Raw genomic sequence first — 20969 nt, forward strand, 5'->3', positions numbered from 1 at the left:
CTTCGCTCGCTAATACAGTTCCTATGTGCTTCTATTGCCTAGTCCAACATCCCAAATGACCCCGAACATCCCGCCCCCGCAATTCCCCCGGATCTTGCTACCCCCCGCTCCCGCCTCACACACCGCACATGCCGTCTCACGCCGGATCCCTCAAGACATTTCGGGACCCTGTTCCGATCACTCAAAACGAAAAGCTAATAAGCGTGAGGTCCTAGTCGTCTCTCCGACCGGCCCGGGCCAAATGCCAAAAACAAACGGTACTGTATGACCGTCCTCCCAAAAAGAAACGCCGTCTGTGCCTGTCATATACATGCGCTTTCCAGCCTAGGCCGTTGGAGCCGGTTCGGAACCGGTTGTCAACCTCTCGATGAGACCATTATGACTCGTCCGTGACTCGTGTTCTTGCCCATTGTCTGACCGCTATCGTCCATTGACCTTTTTCCCTCCCATTTTCAAGCGTTCCTTGCAGTCCTCGCAATACCATTTTGCTGTGTTCAGTTAGCCCCTGTCTATTTGCCATGAAGGATTCAGCACCGCACTTACCCTTTGTTGTGGGAGCAACTTTGAGGCCAACACATTCTAGATGGAACCATTCTCGTGGACACCCATCTGCATCGCATGCCACCATCTCGCCATAACTGACACTGTTGCAATAGCAATATGTCGGCTCGTCCGCATCAATCTCCCCCTCCTCCTCGTCACCCTGCATGCTGCTGTTCGTATCTTCATCCACGAGATGGCTAACAACAGCATGGATAGTAGAACCCGCTTTCTTCTGTGTCTTTTTGTTGATTCCAGCACCCTCAGCATTTCGTGATGATCGCGACCGGGCTGCTTCCTGGAACGACGCCATAGCTGGCGTTGAGGGCTTACTGGCTCGTCCGCTCTTCGTTGTGACTGTTGAGTTCTGAGGCGCTGGAGGTACTGATTCACTCTTGCGCTCATTCTCCTCAGGCTTGTTCTCCTTTTTAGCGACTGCTGGTACGGGCACTGCAATCGGCTCTGGTCGCTCGGGCTCCTTCTTTGCCGGTTCAGTCTTGATGGGCACCGTCGGTTCCTTCACCACCTTGGTCTCGGGTACGGACCGTGGCCAGGCACTCGATAGTGTGATATTAGGATCGGGCGTGGCAGTCGGATTGCCGTTTGGCTTATTAGATGCTGAAGAAGTCGGACGCGCTTTGCCGTTCTCCAGATTGGCCGACTGTATCGAATTCTGGCGCGCCCGCGTTGGTGCTGGGATCGGCGCTACGATTGGCACAGGAGATGGCTGGACGGCGACAGGTTTCGGCTCGGGCAGTTCGGTGAGCACGGGGGATGAAGTGGCCGATGGAGGCAAAGGGGTTACCCCGTTCCTGCTAAAGATTATCGTGTTAGATACCTGTCCTTAGGCAATTGGAAGATGGAACAAAACACACCTCTTCTTCGATTGGCCGCTGCCAGAGGGAAGGGCCTTTCTCTTCTTTGGGCCCTCAGGTGCTGGGGTGGCTCTGGGGCTTGCTGTTTTCGCTTTTGGCGCGGTAGGTCCAAAAACGCTTGTCATGGCGCGTTCCGCTGTCGCGCCGTTTGTCGGCTTTTCCACTTTGCGTCTCTTCGGGGGGGGATTACTGCTGGGGGTAGCAGATGCTGTAGTGATACCTAAGCCAACGTTGTTGGGTTCTGCCGTCTTGCGAGACTTGCTGCCCTGCGACTTCTTGCTCTCGCCTTTGTGTCGACCATCGTGGTCGTCAAAGTCATCGTCGTGGTTGTTATTGGTATTGTTGTTTTGGTTCCTCGAGGCCTTCTTGGCTTGGACGGCCTGCTTCCGAGCATCGCTTCTAGCTGCCGCCTCCTCAGCTAAGGCCTGCGCCGCTGCTGAGATTGCCGCGGCGCCATCGCGTCGCGCGCGGTCGGCTTGCGAAGACCGACCTGTGCGATTTTCTGGATAGGCCCAGTGGGTGGTGCTCCCCCATTTGGTCTCGTCGCTGAACTCGCTCTCCAGGTGTGGCCAGACATCATCGATGCGGGCGAGTTGAGCCTGAAGGGCTTCATTGGCCGTAGAGATGACGTGGTTCTTTTCTTCAAGCGATACTAGCATTTCTTGGATCTTGATCGCCGTCTGGCGGTACAGGTGTCGGCGAGGAAGGTTGGAAGGGTCAAAGACCAGGTCTTTGTGAGAGTCGTCGGCGGACGGCACAGGATGCAGACCGTTGCTCATAGTAATTCCGTTGGAGCTGTTCTGGGCGCTCATCGGCGCAGAGGCTGGGGCAATGCTGCTCGAGGCCTCGTTGTTCGGACGTGGCTCGGGGAGGGGTGCCTTGGCGACAGCAGCGACGAGTCGAAAGAGCTGGTCTTCGGGGGCGAAGAGTTTGGCGTCAACCTCCTTCAAAAGCGTGAAGTGTCGGACGATCTCTTTGGGGAGCGCGGTAATGGCGTCCGCGAAGTGGGTGATTGCCGGGAAGATCTCGATGGGCTGGTCGCTGAGGGATCCTGCACCAACAAGGTCTCTGCCACCACCAGCGCGACCGAGGCTGGCCGAACTTCGCGGAGGGTTTGTTCGTGTCTGTCGAACGGGCTGCGATCGCCGGTGCGACGGTGTTTCCGCCGCGGGCGGCTTGGCTGACTTCATCGTGGGCGAAGCAAATCGGTTGAGATTTGGGAGGGATTCGGTCGAGCTGATCGAGCGTGGGACGAAGTGGTTGGAAGCCGAGATGTTGGTTCGGGTGGGTGGGAGGCGAGTAATTGTGAAATCGACCTGGTAGGAGAAGAGGCTAGGTCATGTTGCATCGATCGCACGATTGAACTGCCGGAGGAAACGCGGAGGGCGTGGAGGGGAGAGGTGGAGGCCAGCAGGACGCAGCATGCAGAGGTAGATGGCTCGCTCCCATTTGATTTTGGGGAAGCGAGCGCTCGACTACCGCGGCGGGAGTGTACGCAGCGGCGCCAGCACCCGCAACAGCGCACATGTCGGCCTCAGGCGCCCCAAAGCGGCACCCACTCCCACTCTTCAGCACCAATCAGCGCCAACCAGAGGGGGTCCTGCAGCAAGGCGACCCGCATCCCGGAGAAACCGGCCTCCCGATCCCGGAGTTTTTTCTTATCTGATAAGGGCCAACCCAGGACGCATTTCGTCATTGGCCTCGAACAAGCCGAGCCAGAGGTCAGGCTGTACGAAACGATTCGGATATGAGGACCAATCAAGCAACTCAGTCTTTACTTGTCGATATAATACAGACGAGACTAGTCTAAGGATACCTAAATGTACAGAGTGTTCCTTCCTTGCTAATATACCCAGAACAGTAGATGCTATAAAGCCGGTCCTCAACCACATCCGAAAAGCCAACGCGCCTAATTACAATAGAATGAATGCTTGTTACTTGGGTATAAATTTCTTGACCATGGAATCGATGATGAACCCGGTGTATCATTGCTCTAGATTATTCGACCATGCTTCGCGTCTTCACAGCTCGTCCTCCCGCCGGCGCACCATCCCGGTCTTTCTGCTTTTGCCGCCACTGCCACTCCAGCAAAATCCAAATAAAGTGCTGGAGATCGAAGTCTGGCCAGAGTGTATCAATGAAGAAGATTTGGGTGTCTTGATGGCATTGCCAGAGCATAAAGTCACTCAGGCGCTCAACGCCGCTGGTCCGGACAAAGATGTCAAGAGGCGGGTCATTCGCAGTGTACATGTGCTTATCCAGCGTCTCGGCAGTAATCGTCTCGGGGTTTGGAAGCCCCGAGAGGCTGACAGAGCTGTTCCTTGCTCGGAGGCGCGGCGAGGGAGAGTCTGGATGTAGCGTGGGTGACGAGGAGTCTCCGTCTCTGGAGTCCTTTTCTCCGTCTTCGTCCAGACTAACTGAGTCCTCCGGGGGGACATCATGGATGGTGGGCAGGCCGCCGTCGTGACGATCTAGCTGTCTCGATAGAATATTCTGCCTGATTCGGGAGGGCGAGAAAGGTGTGGCCTTTGGTGGAGTAGGAGCTAAGAATTCTTGCACGGTCGATTTTACTGCGGTCGTCATCTCAGCTCGGGAAGTATAAGGGAAGCAGATGTTTAGCACGGCCCTGCTGCGAGTCAGTAATTGTTCCACGGCTCTTCTGATTCGGCATTTCGTACTTGTTGTTGTGCTTTGTTCGTGCAACCGCTTTGTCAACCACTTCTAGAACATCTGCTCGAATCATCTCGCGCTGGCCGAGCACCCGAACACGGGCCCCATAACGGTCGAGAATGTGGCCGTAATTCGTCAACTGCTCGAGCTTGACCTTTGCTAATTGCATGAGGCCTTCGACTTCGTACTTCGGGCGGTTGAAGTTTTCTATGCTGAACGCGTAGACAGTGACGACCTTGACACCGCATTTGTAGCATATCTCCATTATCTGCCCATAATATGTCAGCGTTGTGTCGGGGACCATGGGGATCAATGACATGTACCCTAGCGAGAGCCTCAAACCCGCGATGATGGCCTTCCACGGTCTCCATCCGATGGCTTCGTGCGTATCGTCGATTTCCGTCCATCTCAAAGGACACATGCTGAGGAATGGGGCCTTGCTTGAGGGCGCCAATAAGCAGCTCTCGGAGTTGCCTCATGGCCCATTCTCCAGGAGGGGACTCCAAGATCACCCTCCGGAGCAAGGAAGATATAGCATCTGACATCTTGGTTGAGTGTGGGCGTGGGATTCGCGAGAGGATTGGGAACAATTGCGGAAAGAAAATGCGACGTGTCGTCGGGTTGTCGCTGGTAGTAAGGGGGATCGTGACGGCGCGATGGGGATCGGAATTCAGAGGCGAAAGCAGCCGTGCATTATTAGAAGATTTAAGGACGATCGGGAGAGGCGAAAATCGATGGTGACGATGAAGCAGAACTGAAGCCACGAATCTTGAGTGGCGGAGTTGGCATCTGATGATGGGGCTTGTTGAGGCGCGTGCCAACTACACTGCAAAAGCACTGGTGTTCGAGAGTCCGCCCAGAGCTTTTTGTGCCTAGCTGCTTCCTGAGAGCTTGGCGAGCAAGGATATCCCTGGACCAATGAGAGCGCTGCGCACAAGCGGCGTCATTCGTCGTGGAGGCCGAGGCTTGATGACGGAACAGCGCATGAGCAGGCCCAGGACAGCTTCCCGAAACATGTTATTAGGCTGGACAAGGATCGAAGTGGCTGGGGTGCTCGTGTTGGATGTTTGGGTGGCTCGATCATCGAACGCGCTTCGACCAGGACTCGTCGTACACGATTTGGAGCCACGGAGAAGGCGTCGGAGGTGTTTGAGAAGTTTAGTTGAAGCTCGCCCAAAAGCCACGACACAAGTTAAAACTCGATGGCAGAAATGTTTGGATCCTGGTTCACACCTTGTCGATGATAACCCCTGTCGTGCAATGATGCTAGCAAGAGGGGATCAACGAGCTGCGTGTACTTCACCTTCATCCAAGCAGCAAATCGCCCACCTTGTCCGCGGTCAGGTCTTAATCTCGCCATGCCGTGCCTCCAAATGACGGAAATTGCACTTCCTGTCCGTATCGTTGTTGATACGCATTGCCATGAACCTCCCCTTTGATCTGGTTGGTTGGCTGGTAGGCTGGTTGGCTGGTTGGCTACATGGAGCATCGTTGGTGACGGCTGGTGACAACAGACGGATGAGTTCCCGGACTTGGCTCCGCATCAAGCACGTCATGACTTGGGCATCTTGCTTCCCCATACAAAAATTGCATTCTCTCTCTACAAGAATCGCTTGGGGGATTCGCCCAGAGAGACAAATATCCCGTAGGTGCGGCAACCTGGGTTGTTAAATTGTTTTGCATATCTCGTTGTGCTCTAGAACGTTGCTCTGGCTCGCTGGACAGGGCTCGGACCGCGGGAGCACAAGAACTAGAAGACGTCATTGCTGCAGCGCTCAGCGGGCGCTGTGAGCGGAGCTTCCAGTTAGAAGCGACGCCACATGCACTCTCAGTCAGCAATCACTCACAGGCATGTACAGCGTGGCATGGTGCTGTAATGACACAGTAATACGCTGTAATGCAACGGTAATGCCTCCAGTTCCACTTGGGTCCCAGCGCGCTTTCGGGCTTTCCAAGGCGAGACGCATGGATCCTGGGTCCCGCACCTCCTCGTTGAGGCTCAATGGCTTCCGACTGGCTGGTTGGGGCCGTTCGGTGAGCTCCCTGCAGCCATGATGGGTGCTGGGTGCGTGTGGTGGAGTCTGACTGCCGCTGCGCGATGTTAGCACCGCTATGGCCGGGTCTATTGGGCTAAAATTTCATGATCTAGATGCGGCCGCCGCCGTTGCAGGTTTTTCTAGACAGATACCGGCCGGCCTTATCAGGTGCGCCGCAAATGCCAGGAACGATCATGTTAGGCTCAGGCCGAGGAGGGCTTGGAGGGATGGCCGGCTACGGAAGAAGGCGCAACCACCCTAACTTGGTATGTACGTAGCTGGAGCGCTGGAGCTTTGCCAAACTCGTCATACCCACCCAACTTGTCATCCGTCCAAGGTGTCTCGCCGCCTCCGTGAAGCTCGTTTTTCCACTGCTCCTTTCTCTTTCTTCTTCTCACCCTTTGTCCTGAGTACCGGTCTGTGGAGATCTAGCGATCGCTTGCCTCCCATCATCCGACTCGGCATCTCTCTCGTTGTTGCAATTGCAGCCATTCCCCGCATCGAAAAGCGACTTCGTGCTACCCCTCGCCAATCCACACCACCTCCCTCGACAAGCTCCTGCTGCCACCATGGTGGTCTTTGAAGGCCACGAGTTCCTCACTGAGGAGGAGAGGCGCCTCAAGGAAGATCGTGATCGTACCAAGTACTGGAAGAAATGGGGTCCCTACGTTTCTGAGCGACAATGGGCCACAGGCAAGCTGTCCTGCGCTCACTCGCACGCTCTCAATTGCTAACTGCCTCGCAGTCAGAGAAGATTACAGCGCCGACGGAGACGCTTGGAGCCGTACGTCTGGCTTCAGTACCGACCTTTCCGCGCATCGAAAACTGATAAGCTCGTCTAGATTTCCCCCACGATCACGCCCGGTCCCGAACCTTCAGGTGGGGCGAAGACGGCATCGCAGGTGTGTCCGACACCCATGGCTGGCAGAATATTGCCTTCGCCTTTTGGAATGAAGAAGAGTGTGTCTACCAACCCTACAAGACATATATGCACGAGTGCTGACTCTTTAAGTGATTTCCTCAAGGAGCGCCTCTTCGGCCTTTCCAACCCGCAGGGCAATCACGGAGAGGGCGTCCGGGAAGCCCACTTCCATGTTGACAACACCCCGGTCAGTAGTCGGCCCTGGCCCCAGGAATATCTTGAGAGTGGACTTCCGCTAACCCACATGACAGACTGTAATACACCCCCCCACAAGCTGTGATGTCTCGGCATGCTAATTGTTTCCCCAGCACTCTTACATGAAGTTCCTCTACAAGTACCCTCAGAAGAAGTTTCCCTACCAAGAGCTGCGTGACGAAAGTGCTCGCCGAACGAAGGAAGACAGAGAGCACCAGATCACCGACACCGGGGTGTTTGACGAGGATAGGTACTGGGACATCTTCATCGAAACTGCCAAAGAAACCGACGACCCTGACGAGATTCTTTTCCGAGTCACGGCCTGGAACAGAGGCCCCGATCCTGCTCCGTTGCACATCATTCCCCATGTCTGGTTCCGCAACACTTGGAGCTGGGGCAGAGAACCCGAGAGCAAGAAGCCATCCATCAAGTACCAGGATGAAACGATGGTCAAATCAGACCATTGGAATCTGGGAGAGCGTTACGTCCTATGCTCTCCATCCCCTGGTGTGGGATCTAGTGGAAAGGATGTCATGCCTAAGTTCATGTTCACTGAAAATGATACGAACTTCAAGGCTTTGTACGACCAAGAGAACAAGCAGCCATATGTCAAGGATGCTTTCCACAGATACATCGTGGACGGTGAAAAGGACGCCATCAATCCTGCCCAGACTGGCACAAAGTGCGGCGCATGGTTCAGCTTCAACGAAGACGGTGGTGTGAATCCCGGAGAGTGCGCCGGTGAGAAAACTCCCTGAAGCCCACTACATACAACACTGCTAACAAAAATCACCAGTCGTTCGATTCCGCTTCACTAAGCGGGATGATGGCTACCTCGATGAAGAAGAGTTCGATGATGTGATTGAGAATCGCATTGAAGAAGCCGATGAGTTTTACTACAGACTTAGCCCCCTACCTATGGCCGACGATCTTCGCAACATTCAACGTCAAGCATTCTCAGGCATGATGTGGACGAAGCAACACTATTACTTCGTCTGGGATCACTGGGCGAACGGCGATCCTACCATGCCTCCCCCACCCGACTGTCGTAAAGGGATAAGGAACTCACAATGGAAGCATATGCACTGCGACGACATCCTGTCGATGCCCGATTCCTGGGAATACCCCTTCTTCGCTGCATGGGATAGTGCGTTCCACTGCATCCCGTTGGCCATGATTGACCCCGACTTTGCCAAGAAGCAGCTCGACCTCTTCACCCGCGAGTGGTACTGCCATCCAAACGGGCAGCTTCCAGCGCAAGTTCCCTCCCTTGAACATGAGCCTAGAGCAGATGACTAACTATTTTCCAGATATGAGTGGAACTTTGGCGATGTGAATCCACCAGTCCACGCTTGGGCTACGTTCAGAACCTTCAAGATTGAGCGGAAGATGTACGGCCGTCAAGATCTTGAATTCCTTGAGCGTGTGTTCCAGAAGCTCCTCCTTAACTTCACATGGTGGGTAAACCGTAAGGATGCCGACGGCAAGAACGTTTTTGAAGGAGGCTTTTTGGGGCTGGACAACATTGGCTTGTTCAACCGCTCAGAGCCCTTGCCCACGGGAGGCGTGCTAGAGCAAGCAGACAGCACCGGTTGGATGGCGTTCTACTGCCTCTCCATGCTGAACATTGCCCTGGAATTGGCCAAGCATCGTCGCGTCTATGAAGACATTGCATCGAAATTCTTCGAGCATTTCATCTTCATCAGTGACGCAATGACTTTCCGAACTGGTCTGAAGGAGGAGCAATCGCTCTGGAACGAGAAAGACGGGTTCTACTATGATGCCATTTCATGGGGCGGCCCCTGGATCCAGCAACTTCCTGTCAGGTCGCTCGTGGGCCTGATTCCCCTCTATGCGACTATCACGCTAGAACCCGAGCTACTGAACAAGCTCCCGTCGTTTAAAAAGAGGGTTGATTGGTTCATGGAGAACCGTTGTGACTTGGCAGAGAGAAACATGGCCAGTATCCGAAAGCGCGGAAAGGGAAATCGACTCCTGCTCTCCATCGTCAGCAAGGACAGACTGGAGAAGATTCTCAAGCGCATGCTTGACGAGGATGAGTTCTTCAGCGACCATGGAATTCGATCTTTGTCCAAGTTCCACAAGGAGAACCCGTTCTCGATGGACGTCAATGGGCAGAAGTTTGCAGTCGGATACGTGCCAGGCGACTCTGACAGTGGGCTCTTCGGCGGAAACAGCAACTGGAGAGGTCCGATCTGGCTGTGTGTCAATTTCCTCCTGGTCGAGTCGCTGCAGCGCTTCTTCCTCTTCTACGGACCTGAGTTTCAGGTTGAGTGCCCAACTGGTAGCGGGGACTTCATGCATTTGGGCAAGGTTGCTGAAGAGATCCAGCACCGTCTGCAACATCTCTTTGCTCGAACTGACGACGGCCGGCGAAGCATCAACGGAGGTGACGATCGGCTCGACTTTGACGAGCACTGGAAGGACTACCTCTGGTACTACGAATTCTTCGACGGTGATTCTGGGCGTGGTCTGGGTGCCAGTCACCAGTGTGGCTGGACAGGACTCATTGCTCGCATGATTCACGATACTGGGTAAGTTTCTTTCTGTGAAAAGGAAATTGGGTGAAGTGCTAACTTGCAGTCAGTGTCAACTGTCGTCTCCCCCAAACCCCTCGAACGCCATCTATCGGGATGTCACACTACTTTGATGAAATGGTCAGCCGGACCGTCGATCACGGCACCCATGCTAACGGCATGCCTCGTCTAAGACGGTCGTCTACGGCACGCTCAATCGGAGCACGTAGTGACTTTGATGACGACAGTCACTCGGCCAATTCAGTCCGCCTCGATGATCCAGAACGGGTCAGAGAGCGGAGCGTGGCTGATGGTCACATGCATAGCTACATCTCAGAGCAGTTGAGCAGATACAGGGACGAGAGTCTCTCGGGCAACTACGAACATGACGATGAGTTTGAAGCCAAGGCATCATCTTGAAGGGCCCAGGGATGGACGTGGCGATCAGGAGAAGAGCGAATACGAATGTTGAGCATTGACATAGCGAGTCTAGACCATTACTAGAAGCGCATGTACGACAGGGACTGGTTGACGATTAAAATACGGTGTCGTTGTATCTCGGGGAAAAATTGAATCACAGCATACAACCGCCTGAGTAGAGTGTTTTTGGAATTTACCCTTATGTGAAATGTGCTGGATCGATTGACTTCTTGAATGTTGAGGCTGGATAGTTTGGAATACTTGTCAAAAACCCCGTCAAACCTCAAACAGTAATAGCGCCTACACACAAACAAGATATTCACGGAATGAAGAAAAGAGTCAATGGCCGGGGGGGATTGCATTTATTGCGCGCCCTATGCACACCCTCCTACACTATTCATTCCATCGACACCCCCCGTAGCGGCAGAGCGCTCGGGATAGAAAAGTCGGAGCCCAGCAGCTGGATGGGCCGTGGATGTGGTGGGTGAGCGGCCAAGGCCGAGCCCATGAGACGAGGCAAGGAGACTAAAGAGGTAGTTGTACTATGGTAATTTTACAGGGAGTCGGTCAGGAGCTTGTTCATCTTGGCGATGCGGGCGGAGACGCTGAGGTCAATGGTTCGGTCGCCAATCTCGACGACGAGTCCGCCAACGATGTCGGAGTTGACCTAGATGTTGATGTTAGGAGGGCATGTCTTGGATGGGGTGGCCTCCTGTGTGGAATTGGCTGAGGTTCGAGGTGGAACGTACAGTGTTGGTGACCTTGAGCTTCTGGCCAGCACCGATGTAGGAGGACTTGGAGACGGCAGTCTCCAATCGGCTGAGAGTGCGCCTGTCAAGAGGCTGGAAACGACATGTCAGCACATTGATTCATCATTCCGTACCCCATATTGCAAGCGCGGCGAAGCCCATCCCTCCCTCGCATCTCCTTCGTATATCCGACGGCCTGCGACACACGTACCTGAGCGCTGGTGACGGTGACCTCGACCTCGCCGCGGGCGGCGGAGATGAGGGTGGCGAACTTCTCAACGACGCCGGGGAGGAGGCCGAGTCGGTTGTTCTCGGCGAGGGTGTTGAGGAAGTTCTTGACGGTCTCGCTGGAGGCGCCGGACTGCTTGACGAGCTCCTCAACGATGGAGGACTTGTCGGCGTCGGTCAGGGTAGGGGCGGCGAGGATGGTGACCAGCTTGGGGTCCTTCTCGAGGAGGGCGCCGAGGTTGGTGAGGGCGTTGGCCGTGGGGTCGAGGGTCGAGGTCTTGACGGCAGCCGTGTACTAAATTGACGCAAAAATGTTAGCGACGGCGACGCAGACATCCATTGGCCCGACACGGGGACCCGACGAGGGCATTCGCGAAGCCAATTGGGGTCGACCGGGGACGAGAAAGGCCTCGGCGGGCCAAGCGTCGGACGTTGGGACGACTCTGGGCGGGAGGCTGCGATTACCAGAGCGGTGGCATAGGTGCCGTCGACGCCGAAGACGGCCACGGGGGCCTTGACCTCGGTGGGAGCCGCGGCGGCAGCGAACGAGCGGACGGGGGCGGCGCGGAGGGCGAGGGCGCGCTGGGGAGCGGCGGCCCGGACGGAGCGGAGGACTTGTCGCGAGAACATGGCTGCTGCTGGTTCGGGAGGGCGAATTGGCGATGGCGGAGGGCGGGAGGGAGATGATGAGGCCGTAGAGCTCCCGGGTTTTTGATGCTCCAAGTTGTTGCTCTCGGCAATTTTCGGGCGTTGATGCCTGGGCGCCGTCAGGCATCCACTTTGGACGATTACATAACACGCGCTCCCCAGGAATTGTCGGAATCCAGAGTGAGACCTTCATACCTAGGTAGTGGCTCTCATTCGTTTTGTGTACCTATTCATTCTGGACCTCGAAATCTCCCTCAAGAAATGGATTCAACAGATGTAGTTAATGCGGGCTTGTTATCACTCTGTGATCTGGTTGGATGTCTCTAACACATCCAGCATCAACATATCAACCAGGGAGGTTGGAGTGAGTCGTTAATTCTGGTATAATCTTCGTTATGAGCTGTCTTGTCTTTTATGACATAAAATCTCATTTGCTATGAGGGATTCAGTATTGTGTTTGCAGAACTGAAGTCGGTGTTGGTTGGTCGACCACACTTGAATAGTCTTACGTGGTCTATAGTCAGACGATTGGAAGGTGGCCCGAGGTCCGGTTCATCAGGCTCCGTTCGCAGTCAACACGACACTATCCGTCCCAACTCTCATCATAATGGTCGTGTAATTAACATGCACTGTCATCTAAGGTCCTGCCCTAACGCCAAAAACTCCCCAAATCGTGTCCATCAGCGCCTCTTGCTCAATCGCTCTTCAGCATGCTGTCCACGAGGTCACCCAGGGGTCCCCAGTAGTCTCTTCCGCTCGCCAGACTGTGCTCGTCGACAAAGAGCACGTACTGCTTGAAGCTCGTGTTCAGGTGCGGCTCGAGACCCAGCTCCCGGATGACGGGGTAGTGGTGGCAGTAGATGTGGGCGTAGACGCGGTACATGCGTTTGAAGATCTGGCGCACGAGCGCTGGGAAGGACTTGGGGAAGGGAACGCCTAGAAGAAGTGTAAGAGAGGGATACCAAAGTCAAGTCGCTTGAGGGACCACCTACCAATCTTGCTGGGCAAGACTTGTTCGTTGTCAATGTTGGCCTGAACCCATGCCATGAGTTGTTCGATGTATGCCGGGGCCGGCATCTTGGTTGGACGTTTGTAGTTTTCGCTGTCCTGCCAGAGGTACTCGAACCTGTCGCAGGTTAGCCTAGATCATCGACGGCACTTTCCGTGTCGGTAGCCATACTCATCAGTCGCCTTCATCTCAGGGCACGTTTGCGGCGAGCAGAACTCGGTGATTGCGCCGTAGAGGAGGTTGATTTGGTTGTAAAAGTCCACCACTATGCTCCGTCAGTCTCGTTTACCGCCCGCCTCCCTGGTCATTGTTCACTCACTGTTGACAGCCAGCCACTCATTCTCATCCTCGCCCTCGGGCAGCTTGACGACCTTGCGCAGGCTCCCGCCACCGAGCGTCACCTCGGCATACTGTCGCAGTTGGTAACTGGCCGCGCCGCCCTTGCCCACGCGCGGGCGAAACTGGTTCCTCGTCCGCTGGTTACTATCGGACACAATGTCCAGGTCAGCTACTTTCTCGTCGACGTAAGGCAGCGTTTCTATGGAGAGGGAGACAGGGATGATGGTCGTCTCCATCTGGGTCATAGTCGACAAGGACTTGGGGCTGAGGTATCGGAACAACGACATGGCGATACGATGACGGGGGATGATGGGATTCGGAGTCTGAGGGGAGTGGACTAACACGGTAGTCAAGAACTGAGCCATGATGGCAGCGGTCGGCGGCGACGTCGATGCCTCGAGGAGATGCAGCGCTACATTCCAACGGTTAGCGGGGCAATTGAGGGCATGTGGGTGGACAGGGCGACGAACAATGCAGTGTGTTGCCAAGACAGGCAGGTGACGGAGTTGTCTCTGAGGTCGAGACGCGGCGTGCAGCGTGTTCAGGTGGTCGGTATTGCTGCTGAGGGGAGGATGTTGTGGTGGTGATGGTGGATGCGGTTTGCGGAATGCGGAATGCGGGCTGTGAGTTGCGGAACGTTGGCGTGTGACCAGAGGCCCGCGCTCGCTGGCTGGCGATGACGGTGCCCAATTGTTTACACCATTTCCTAATTGGGCGTGGTTGCCACGGAGCCGCCGCTACAAAACGTGTTGCGGCTGTTGCCCCGCTTCCTCAACTTATATGGAACAAGCCTCAACCCCATCAACATGCATCCATGAAGATTAATTAATTGCCCGTCCATTGTTTATCGCTCGTTGTTGTTCTGCCTGTCGGCATGGCTGGGTGAACCGGTTTAGTCAGCGTCAGCTCTACACCAGCTCAATCTCTTCCAGATGCTCCCCCTGTGAACCGTCGGCCGCTTCGCCATGCATGATCCCATGCACATACGCGGCGCCTACAAAGTGATATCTGCGAGCAGAGCACTTGTCGTCGAGCGACACTTTGGCCAATGCCTCCTCCACAGTCTCCTCTACAGTCTCCCTGAGAACTGCCGGCGTGCTCAACCCCGGCAAGATCCACACCTCATCCCCAGCCCTGGCCGACAGTGGCCCCGTCCCCAAGTACCGGCTCTCCAGCGTAAAGAGCTGTCTTCCGCCGTATGCCACGTCGAATGCCGTCGCGAAGCTCGAACAACTCTTGAATAGCTGGCTGCCCCTCTCCATCTGGCCGTCGCCCACCACTCGCGCCTTGCCGCTCATGACGTCGGCCGGGAAGTAGACGTCAACTGGGCTGCCGTCTGCGTTCGCGCGTGTTAGTCGAGAGACGGTGTATTGAAAGCTGTCCCACAGCACAGTGACCTCTTCGCGCGAAGGCGTGCAGCGTTCGTCGCCGTCGCAGGCTGCGAGAGCGTCAAGGTCGTCGAGAACAGTCGCCATGCCGTCTTCGAAAGGGTTGTAAGGCTCAGGGATGACCTTGAAGACCCGGCCACCAACCGGCGGTTTGTCGACTCCGAAGTGATTCAGTACCTGCGCATCTGCCGCGGCAAGAATCATAAGCATGGTGAATATCTTAAACTGGTGACCAAAGTCGTCGGGGGCTCGTGGCCCAAACTTCTGGGCGTCGAAGAAACTCCCATAGGACATGTCCATGCACAAGGTCCTCCAAAGAGTATCTGTGAGACGAGAACTATCCCCATCCGCTTCGCTCGCCTTTATGGATAACGCCAGCTTCAACCACGACGGGTCAAAGAGAAACTTATCTCCAGGTCTTGAGGCCGGCCTATTTCCAACCTGGCTAATCGTCCCTAGGCGAAACCCCCTCAGTCCCAATATCGGACTGTCAAGTCTGTCAGCTTTGAGTGGCCGGTACTCGAGCCCCTTGTCTGCCGCAAAGAGATTCGGGATCGCATTGACTCCCGGCAACCCAAAGTCCGGGACCCAACTCGGCAGGTCTTCGCGTCGGTGAGGAGAGAAAATGCAGCTCGAGAGCAAAGTGATACTTCCCGCCTCCAGCATAATCTGCCTTGCTGCTTCTGCGTAGACGCTCGCCACCGACCGTCGATAGTCCGACTTCTGCCGTTTCTCGCCAAACACATTCATAATACCATGCAGCGAAAATACCTTGTCCCGTGGGTTCGACGCCAGAAACGTCCAGAAGCAGTGCACCAGCTCCTCCAGCGTAAACGTCTTCCTGTATAGTAGAGCTTTCTCTGCATCCGGCCCCGTTGCTGTGCTCATGAATGTCCGCCACTTGTACATCTCGGCCATGTTCCATTCCACAGCGACGCCAATTTGGCTCTCATGGACGAAGTTCTTGGATCGGGACGTCCCTAACTTGGCTTCGTTACGCCGCAACGCCTCGGCCACCATCCCGAGATCATACCAGGCCACTTTCCGCTTCCCAATGTACATGAGCAGGGTATCCGGCAGAACGGCTTCTTGTACGATCCATGCACGCTTGAACCACTGGCGTTGGAAGATACCCGCCAACGCGATCCACTCAGGCAAGGATATGATGGGCATTCCAGCGGCTTCGTAGTTTTCCTTGTCCTGTCCGCCATAAGGCACGATCTGGCTCTGCTGGAACTTGTCGATGTGTGTTGCCAGCGTTTTCAGTGTCTTGAGTCCTACTTCCACCTCGTCATCGTCTGGGCCGAGCCAGGCCAGCACGAAGGTGGCTCGTGAATAAATCCTATCCATCATGCTCACCTGTGCGCTCTTCTCGTCAATGTCGTTCTGGTTGATGCATATCGCGTCCGCCCAGATGAGATCGTCTGCACCAAATGAATCCTTGGAAATAGTCGGCAACTCCGAGTCAGGTCGGTCTGAAAGATTGTCAAGCACCGAGATAACTTCATCGTGGCCCCCAGCCATCGCAAGGTCCATAGCCGCCTTCCCCAGGTTATCCTTTGCTCCCAATATTGCCCCGGCCTTGCCTAAGATCTCGACACAGTCAGCGTGTCCATTTTCCGCAGCATAATGAAGTGCCCCCCGGCCTCGATCGTCTGCTGTATTCACCCGCATTCCCCGTCTGATACGCCGCTTAACGATATTCGCAAGGCCCTTCCCTGCTGCGAAGTGGAGATACGTTTGGCCCTGCCCAATCGTCCTGTTCAATTCATCCACGTACGCTGTACCGGGCACGGTGCTCAAGGCGTCATGGAGGTTCTTCTGGATATAGAGCACTTTCCCGTTGACAAGAACGGGCACCCCGTTCTCGGGCATGTATTCCGCATTGACCGCGTTGAAATGATCGAGTCCGTAGATGCCATCTGCGTGCGGGTTTCCCCAGGTATAGGACAGGCAATGGTACTGTAGGTCTTCACTATCAATGTTGCAGACTCGGATGTTGAACCGCAATGTGCCATCAGGATCTCTGCCCGCGCGCTCGAGGAGTCTGATGCACGATGTTGAGAGAGCGTCATAAACGAAAGGTTGCGGACCCGCTGTGTCGTGGCTCAGGGTTGAACTCATATCTGACTCTCTGGAAAAATTGAAATTATGCGTATCTTTACCCGTGACGAGCTGCGGCCTGTCGAATTTGAATCAAGGTCAAGGGTCTAAGTAGGAGCAACGTGGTCGAATTTAGCCAGATGAGTAGGCACCAACTAAACCACCAACCGTTCAGCCTCACTTTGGTAAGCGCCAATACCACCTACCACCCTCATCGAATATTGGCTGCTAATTCTCACTAGAATAATAAAATATCTCAGTCTTTTCTCCTTCTTCCTTTTTTCAGCAAAAGAGTCCCAGCTTCTTTGCAGTTTTGACGTAAACCCTGGTTTCTCTGTTACCATCTGCCCCTGTTGCCTCTTCCTCTCCCTCGTCCTCTCCCTCGTCCTCCGCCGCGGCCACCACCACGACCTCCTCTACCACGGCCAAACCCTCTTCCTCCGCCGAAACCACCTCTTTGCGACGGCGACGGCCCTTGTGCTTTTCTCTCCTGCCTCTCCTCCTCGGATGCATCCCAGATGTTCTCAATACTCAGCAGTTCACAGAAAAGTACTGTTTGAGGGTTGCTGTACTCCTCCGGCTGCTCCTCCACAATCTCAGGATTTCCCAAGATATATGGCGGAGCCGTGACTTCAAAGTTTTCTGGAACATCCAGCTTGTTAGTCTTTACAATATTCTCCTCGACCCATGCTCTCTCTGCTTCCATGAGAGGAAGGTAGTGCTCCTCTCCCAGATCCGGTGGGGTCTGCGCCGTTGGGTCACCGATGACAAGGGACTTGTGAAAGACTCGAGTGATTGCCAACCACTCTGGGTCGTATTGTAAGCGATAGCGCGGCGAACTCTCACTGGGTGGGTGCTCGGCATTCATCTCCGGCTTCATAGGTTGCATCTCACAGAGCTGGAGGAAATGCCGCCCTGGAAGGCACTTGTCGAGGGCCAAAAATCGGACTTCCTTATTCGTGATTCCCCGTGGTACGGGTTGGCCAGGTGTCCGCTTTGCTTGTGGCCGGGCGAAGGAAGCAGGAAGTTGAGCTCTCAACTCCTCCGAAACTTCACTCATCTCTTCCTTAACAGGCACCGTCGCGTTAGCCTCAGGTGTCACTGGTTTCATGTCCTCCTCTTCATCGTCATCATCCATATCAAGGTCAATCTCGTCTGGGTTGCTCTCTTTAGCAGCAGGAGCCACCGAGACAGCTTCAAGTTTGGGTTCATCAGCCTCATTAACTTGCTCATCGGCATAGGTCTTGAGAGCCCCAAATTTGACGTGCAGATGGGCTGAGAACCAGTACGGGGGCCTCAACCTGTCCATGACGTATTCCGCCGCCACACTTCCAAGGGATCCGTCTTTGGACTCCTGTCGGAAATCCGGCTTCTTTCTGAACAACCATTCCTGATCACCATGCTTCTCGATGGCACGTGGCCAGTCGTGGCTCAACCCTACGTCGACCTGGGTTTGAACGAGAAGCAACTTGCGCACATCAAATTCTCGGACGTGGTACCACGACTTGACGTCATCAGAATTAAAGGGCAGGCGCTCGTGGTGCGGTTTGCGGTAATCGAAGCCCTTCCAGATACCCGACAGGCCAGCGATGCGCAGAGGGCCGAGACGAAGGATGTTGGCGGCGCCGAGATAGTAGATATTGGGTGCGACCCAGCCGCCGTAGTAGAGCTCCCACAGGTGCGAACTTGCCTCGTGGTTACCGGCAATGAAGATGGTCAGGTAGGGAGCCTTCCGCTCTCCCGAGTAGTACTGTGGAAAGTCGCCCAGGTGGCGGTACTTGACCGGGCAGGACATGATGCTCAGGTCTGCAGCATTTCGGCAGGACTAGATGTGTCTGTAAGCACAAAATTACCGGCAGTGAGTGGGTAGAATACCAACCTGGAAATCGCCGCCGATGATTAGAACATCGACGCCATCCCAGCCACGGTGCTTGCACGACTCTGCCACGGAGGCGTAGATGGCGTTGAGCGTGCCATGGCCCTGCGAAGAGAGTTCAGTAAGCGGAATAACGAGCAGAGGAAGAATACGACTTACGCAGCCTTCGACAGCGACACGGACGCCCTGCGTTTCAAATGTGCTGGTAGCCATCACTGTGGGTGGGATCGCGGTGTAGTTGCAAGGTCAGGCCCGTTCCTTGGCGCCTGGGAAAGAAGGCTCCGGCAATTTGATGGTTTCCAGTCACCACCAAATGGAACTGGCGCTCAACACACTGCATCAAGCACAACCGGCAGGATCAGGACAGACAAGAATACTCTGACGTAGCAAGAACGAGCAGCATACTGGTACAACTCGATTTTTTTTTACGATCAAGTAGATTGAGACGACTTTCACTCAGAAATCTAGCACGTTGAAGCCACGCAAGTTTGTCAAGACCTTTACAATAGACTGCCAAATTCCTTTGCATGTCTATGAACGAAACAGCTTAAGTGCTATGAAATCAAGATATAGTATACGGTTTGTTGCCCTGCAGAAAAAGCGAAGTCTCAATGCGTCAACTGAGCCACGCAGAGTGAGAGGGATACATCGATCTTCCAAGTCTAATAGACGTTCAACCCATGGAGGAGTAGAAGGGAGGAACGCATATGCTGAAATGGTGTTTCAAAGAAAGCAGTATTGAGCGGAGATAGCTCATCAATCGCCATATAAACATCACGAGAGTCCCAGGTCGTGGTTGGGTCAGAGGCCATCATCGTGGCTTGTGGTGATGTGATCGTCATTATTCGTGAACGGCGGCAATCATCCTTCGATTGCACACTTTGTCTAGCCAGGAAGACGGACATCGAAATCAAACAAGTAGCCTTACCGTCCCAACTCCAATACTCCCATATGCTCGCTGCGTCCCGACAATGGCGCATGCAGGTATTGATGAATGCAGATAAAATAGCAGAAGATGCACACGTGACAGACAAAGCCAATGTTTTGGTCATGTCACTTCATGCTCATGTTCGCCCTGGCCGAAATTAGTATCAATGCATCCCGCCCGGGAAGGGTGGTCGGGGTGCGTACTGGTCCAGGCCCAGGTAATCAGCTGCAGCTAAGAGCTCGAGGCAAAGCTCAACGGGGATGTCCATGTCAGGAACGTCCTCACTGTTCTGGTATCGGTACCAGTAGTGGAAGTACTCGACCACTTTGTCAAGAACCATTGCACTGTTTTGTGACCCGCAATCAGCCTCTGACCTTTTTTCTCCCATGGAAGTGCGAAGCGCGAGTTCAGATGCGGTCAGGTCAAGTGTAGTGAGCAATCAACCAGAACCACAGGGCAAAGCCAGTGGTTCTGTCAAGAAACAGCAGGTTATTGTCATCAATCCGGGTCAGGCGGGAGCTTGGGCGCAGCGGAGGCCGTCATGGAAGCCGGGGGAGGCAAAGGGGGAAAAAGCAAACAACCAGCGGGCAGCACATGGATGGCAATGACCTACCTCATCTCCTGAAAGACACAGCGGGCGTCCTTGGCCTCGGCGAACTGGCCTGTAGATTGTGTGAGCTGGGCTCAATCTCCTGTCCAAGCTTCGTCCACTCTACCGCTGCTGATGCTGCTGCTGTTCTGCTCCAGGCGAGACGAGCGTAGCATAGCATAGCGTAGCGTAGCGCAGTGTAGCGAGTGTGCCGTATGTTGGAAGTGCGTTCACCTACTCCTCACGTCCAGCATGCCCTTGATGATGGGGCTCACCATGGCGGCTTCTCGGAGCACAACAAACTCGAATCCATCGGCGGAAACGAGCGTGATATACTTGCTGGGTGCTTGAGCGTCCATTGCGTCTGTGACGGTGCTCCAATGAGCAGAGCAGGCGGCTGTAGGAAAAGTAACCAGCTTTTGGTGTGTGTGGGAGTATGCAGGTTTGTCGGGAAGATGCACTGACGAGAACGCGTCCGACCTAATCACTGGCGTGGGAAATTTTCTCTTGCGCTTTTGTGCACGGGCCGTATTCCCCAATTTTCTCCCCCCAGGCCTCAACTTTTGGCGCCTTGGGGCCTTGGGGCCTGGAAACGTTGAAGCGAGGCGAGGATCCTTCGGTTGCCCTGCCAACTTGTTTACAGCCGGTAACTGGTGCAACAGGTGCGACGCAACAGGGACCAGGTGCGAGCGAGCAACAAGACAAAGCCACTTGATAGGTACTCGGTCTGGTCAAGTCAGGCGCTGCTCCAACTTGCGACAGTCATTCTTCTTCCTGACCTGCATCCCATCTTTCGGTTCTTCGTCTCCCATCTGTATACTCACAATCGGCTGGCCACCTGTTCTCCCCCGCACAACGCATCAACGGCCACCGCCTCCACGTCGAAATACGTTGCTGTCTGCCCTTGTCTGGCAATC

At 54.8% G+C, this 20969-nt stretch overlaps 10 protein-coding genes across 10 annotated transcripts; 2 read left to right on the forward strand and 8 right to left on the reverse strand.

Moving 5' to 3' along the window:
- Nucleotides 1-102: 102 nt before the first annotated feature.
- Nucleotides 103-2874, reverse strand: BGZ61DRAFT_584939 (uncharacterized protein). Its single transcript, XM_046256379.1, has 3 exons — nt 1416-2874; nt 544-1355; nt 103-488 (listed from the first exon to the last, which is right to left on the reverse strand). The coding sequence occupies exons 1-3, from the start codon at nt 2603-2605 to the stop codon at nt 421-423; spliced, it is 2070 nt and encodes a 689-aa protein (XP_046109904.1). The 5' UTR covers nt 2606-2874; the 3' UTR covers nt 103-420.
- A 539-nt stretch (nt 2875-3413) lies between these two features.
- BGZ61DRAFT_343271 (Decaprenyl diphosphate synthase-like protein) lies at nt 3414-4630 on the reverse strand (the record flags this gene model as incomplete). Its single annotated transcript, XM_046239580.1, has 3 exons — nt 3414-4041; nt 4094-4353; nt 4409-4630. The coding sequence occupies 3 exons, from the start codon at nt 4628-4630 to the stop codon at nt 3414-3416; spliced, it is 1110 nt and encodes a 369-aa protein (XP_046109905.1).
- A 186-nt stretch (nt 4631-4816) lies between these two features.
- Nucleotides 4817-5511, forward strand: BGZ61DRAFT_135350 (uncharacterized protein). The gene has a single exon (XM_046237211.1). It carries the CDS (start codon nt 5004-5006, stop codon nt 5460-5462), a length of 459 nt encoding a protein of 152 aa, XP_046109906.1. The 5' UTR covers nt 4817-5003; the 3' UTR covers nt 5463-5511.
- Nucleotides 5512-6545: 1034 nt separating this feature from the next.
- On the forward strand, nt 6546-10235 carry BGZ61DRAFT_135355 (Six-hairpin glycosidase-like protein). Its single transcript, XM_046237212.1, has 9 exons — nt 6546-6814; nt 6867-6905; nt 6964-7081; nt 7134-7230; nt 7295-7297; nt 7352-7979; nt 8035-8494; nt 8549-9793; nt 9847-10235. Exons 1-9 carry the CDS (start codon nt 6691-6693, stop codon nt 10193-10195), a joined length of 3063 nt encoding a protein of 1020 aa, XP_046109907.1. The 5' UTR covers nt 6546-6690; the 3' UTR covers nt 10196-10235.
- Nucleotides 10236-10748: 513 nt separating this feature from the next.
- BGZ61DRAFT_584942 (ATP synthase delta subunit-domain-containing protein) lies at nt 10749-11802 on the reverse strand (the record flags this gene model as incomplete). Its single annotated transcript, XM_046256380.1, has 4 exons — nt 10749-10862; nt 10945-11037; nt 11156-11467; nt 11638-11802. The coding sequence occupies 4 exons, from the start codon at nt 11800-11802 to the stop codon at nt 10749-10751; spliced, it is 684 nt and encodes a 227-aa protein (XP_046109908.1).
- Nucleotides 11803-12295: 493 nt separating this feature from the next.
- Nucleotides 12296-13573, reverse strand: BGZ61DRAFT_560852 (Mob1/phocein). Its single transcript, XM_046255797.1, has 4 exons — nt 13145-13573; nt 13001-13099; nt 12813-12946; nt 12296-12756 (listed from the first exon to the last, which is right to left on the reverse strand). The coding sequence occupies exons 1-4, from the start codon at nt 13531-13533 to the stop codon at nt 12515-12517; spliced, it is 864 nt and encodes a 287-aa protein (XP_046109909.1). The 5' UTR covers nt 13534-13573; the 3' UTR covers nt 12296-12514.
- A 391-nt stretch (nt 13574-13964) lies between these two features.
- Nucleotides 13965-16838, reverse strand: BGZ61DRAFT_135471 (heterokaryon incompatibility protein-domain-containing protein). The gene has a single exon (XM_046237213.1). It carries the CDS (start codon nt 16678-16680, stop codon nt 14077-14079), a length of 2604 nt encoding a protein of 867 aa, XP_046109910.1. The 5' UTR covers nt 16681-16838; the 3' UTR covers nt 13965-14076.
- Nucleotides 16839-18859, reverse strand: BGZ61DRAFT_135473 (lariat debranching enzyme, C-terminal domain-containing protein). Its single transcript, XM_046237214.1, has 3 exons — nt 18695-18859; nt 18539-18640; nt 16839-18484 (listed from the first exon to the last, which is right to left on the reverse strand). The coding sequence occupies exons 1-3, from the start codon at nt 18746-18748 to the stop codon at nt 16997-16999; spliced, it is 1644 nt and encodes a 547-aa protein (XP_046109911.1). The 5' UTR covers nt 18749-18859; the 3' UTR covers nt 16839-16996.
- A 245-nt stretch (nt 18860-19104) lies between these two features.
- BGZ61DRAFT_135485 (uncharacterized protein) lies at nt 19105-19718 on the reverse strand. The gene has a single exon (XM_046237215.1). It carries the CDS (start codon nt 19585-19587, stop codon nt 19198-19200), a length of 390 nt encoding a protein of 129 aa, XP_046109912.1. The 5' UTR covers nt 19588-19718; the 3' UTR covers nt 19105-19197.
- On the reverse strand, nt 19589-20411 carry BGZ61DRAFT_528352 (BTB/POZ protein; the record flags this gene model as incomplete). The annotated part of the gene is made up of 4 exons (XM_046253241.1): nt 19589-19610; nt 19667-19807; nt 20077-20125; nt 20291-20411. 4 exons carry the CDS (start codon nt 20409-20411, stop codon nt 19589-19591), a joined length of 333 nt encoding a protein of 110 aa, XP_046109913.1.
- Between the last annotated feature and the right edge of the window lie 558 nt (nt 20412-20969).

This window comes from Ilyonectria robusta (assembly GCF_021365365.1).
Source record: "Ilyonectria robusta strain PMI_751 chromosome Unknown BGZ61scaffold_3, whole genome shotgun sequence".
NCBI lineage: Eukaryota > Fungi > Ascomycota > Sordariomycetes > Hypocreales > Nectriaceae > Ilyonectria > Ilyonectria robusta.

Bases quoted from the DNA above. Each gene is read 5' to 3' on its own strand.
- BGZ61DRAFT_135473 (XM_046237214.1), bottom strand. From the start codon at position 18,748: ATGGCTACCAGCACATTTGAAACGCAGGGCGTCCGTGTCGCTGTCGAA. The intron at 18,641-18,694 runs GTAAGTCGTATT...CTCTCTTCGCAG, and splicing joins GTGTCGCTGTCGAAGGCTGC to GGCCATGGCACGCTCAACGC. The intron at 18,485-18,538 runs GTTGGTATTCTA...AGACACATCTAG, and splicing joins TCATCGGCGGCGATTTCCAG to TCCTGCCGAAATGCTGCAGA.
- BGZ61DRAFT_135471 (XM_046237213.1), bottom strand. From the start codon at position 16,680: ATGAGTTCAACCCTGAGCCACGACACAGCGGGTCCGCAACCTTTCGTT.
- BGZ61DRAFT_560852 (XM_046255797.1), bottom strand. From the start codon at position 13,533: ATGGCTCAGTTCTTGACTACCGTGTTAGTCCACTCCCCTCAGACTCCG. The intron at 13,100-13,144 runs GTGAACAATGAC...AGACTGACGGAG, and splicing joins TGGCTGGCTGTCAACAGTGA to CATAGTGGTGGACTTTTACA. The intron at 12,947-13,000 runs GTATGGCTACCG...AACCTGCGACAG, and splicing joins GAGATGAAGGCGACTGATGA to GTTCGAGTACCTCTGGCAGG.
- BGZ61DRAFT_135355 (XM_046237212.1), top strand. From the start codon at position 6,691: ATGGTGGTCTTTGAAGGCCACGAGTTCCTCACTGAGGAGGAGAGGCGC. The intron at 7,980-8,034 runs GTGAGAAAACTC...AAAAATCACCAG, and splicing joins GAATCCCGGAGAGTGCGCCG to TCGTTCGATTCCGCTTCACT. The intron at 9,794-9,846 runs GTAAGTTTCTTT...ACTTGCAGTCAG, and splicing joins CGCATGATTCACGATACTGG to TGTCAACTGTCGTCTCCCCC.
- BGZ61DRAFT_584939 (XM_046256379.1), bottom strand. From the start codon at position 2,605: ATGAAGTCAGCCAAGCCGCCCGCGGCGGAAACACCGTCGCACCGGCGA. The intron at 1,356-1,415 runs GTGTGTTTTGTT...GATAATCTTTAG, and splicing joins AGCGGCCAATCGAAGAAGAG to CAGGAACGGGGTAACCCCTT. The intron at 489-543 runs GTAAGTGCGGTG...AACTGAACACAG, and splicing joins AGTTGCTCCCACAACAAAGG to CAAAATGGTATTGCGAGGAC.
- BGZ61DRAFT_135485 (XM_046237215.1), bottom strand. From the start codon at position 19,587: ATGACCAAAACATTGGCTTTGTCTGTCACGTGTGCATCTTCTGCTATT.
- BGZ61DRAFT_135350 (XM_046237211.1), top strand. From the start codon at position 5,004: ATGAGAGCGCTGCGCACAAGCGGCGTCATTCGTCGTGGAGGCCGAGGC.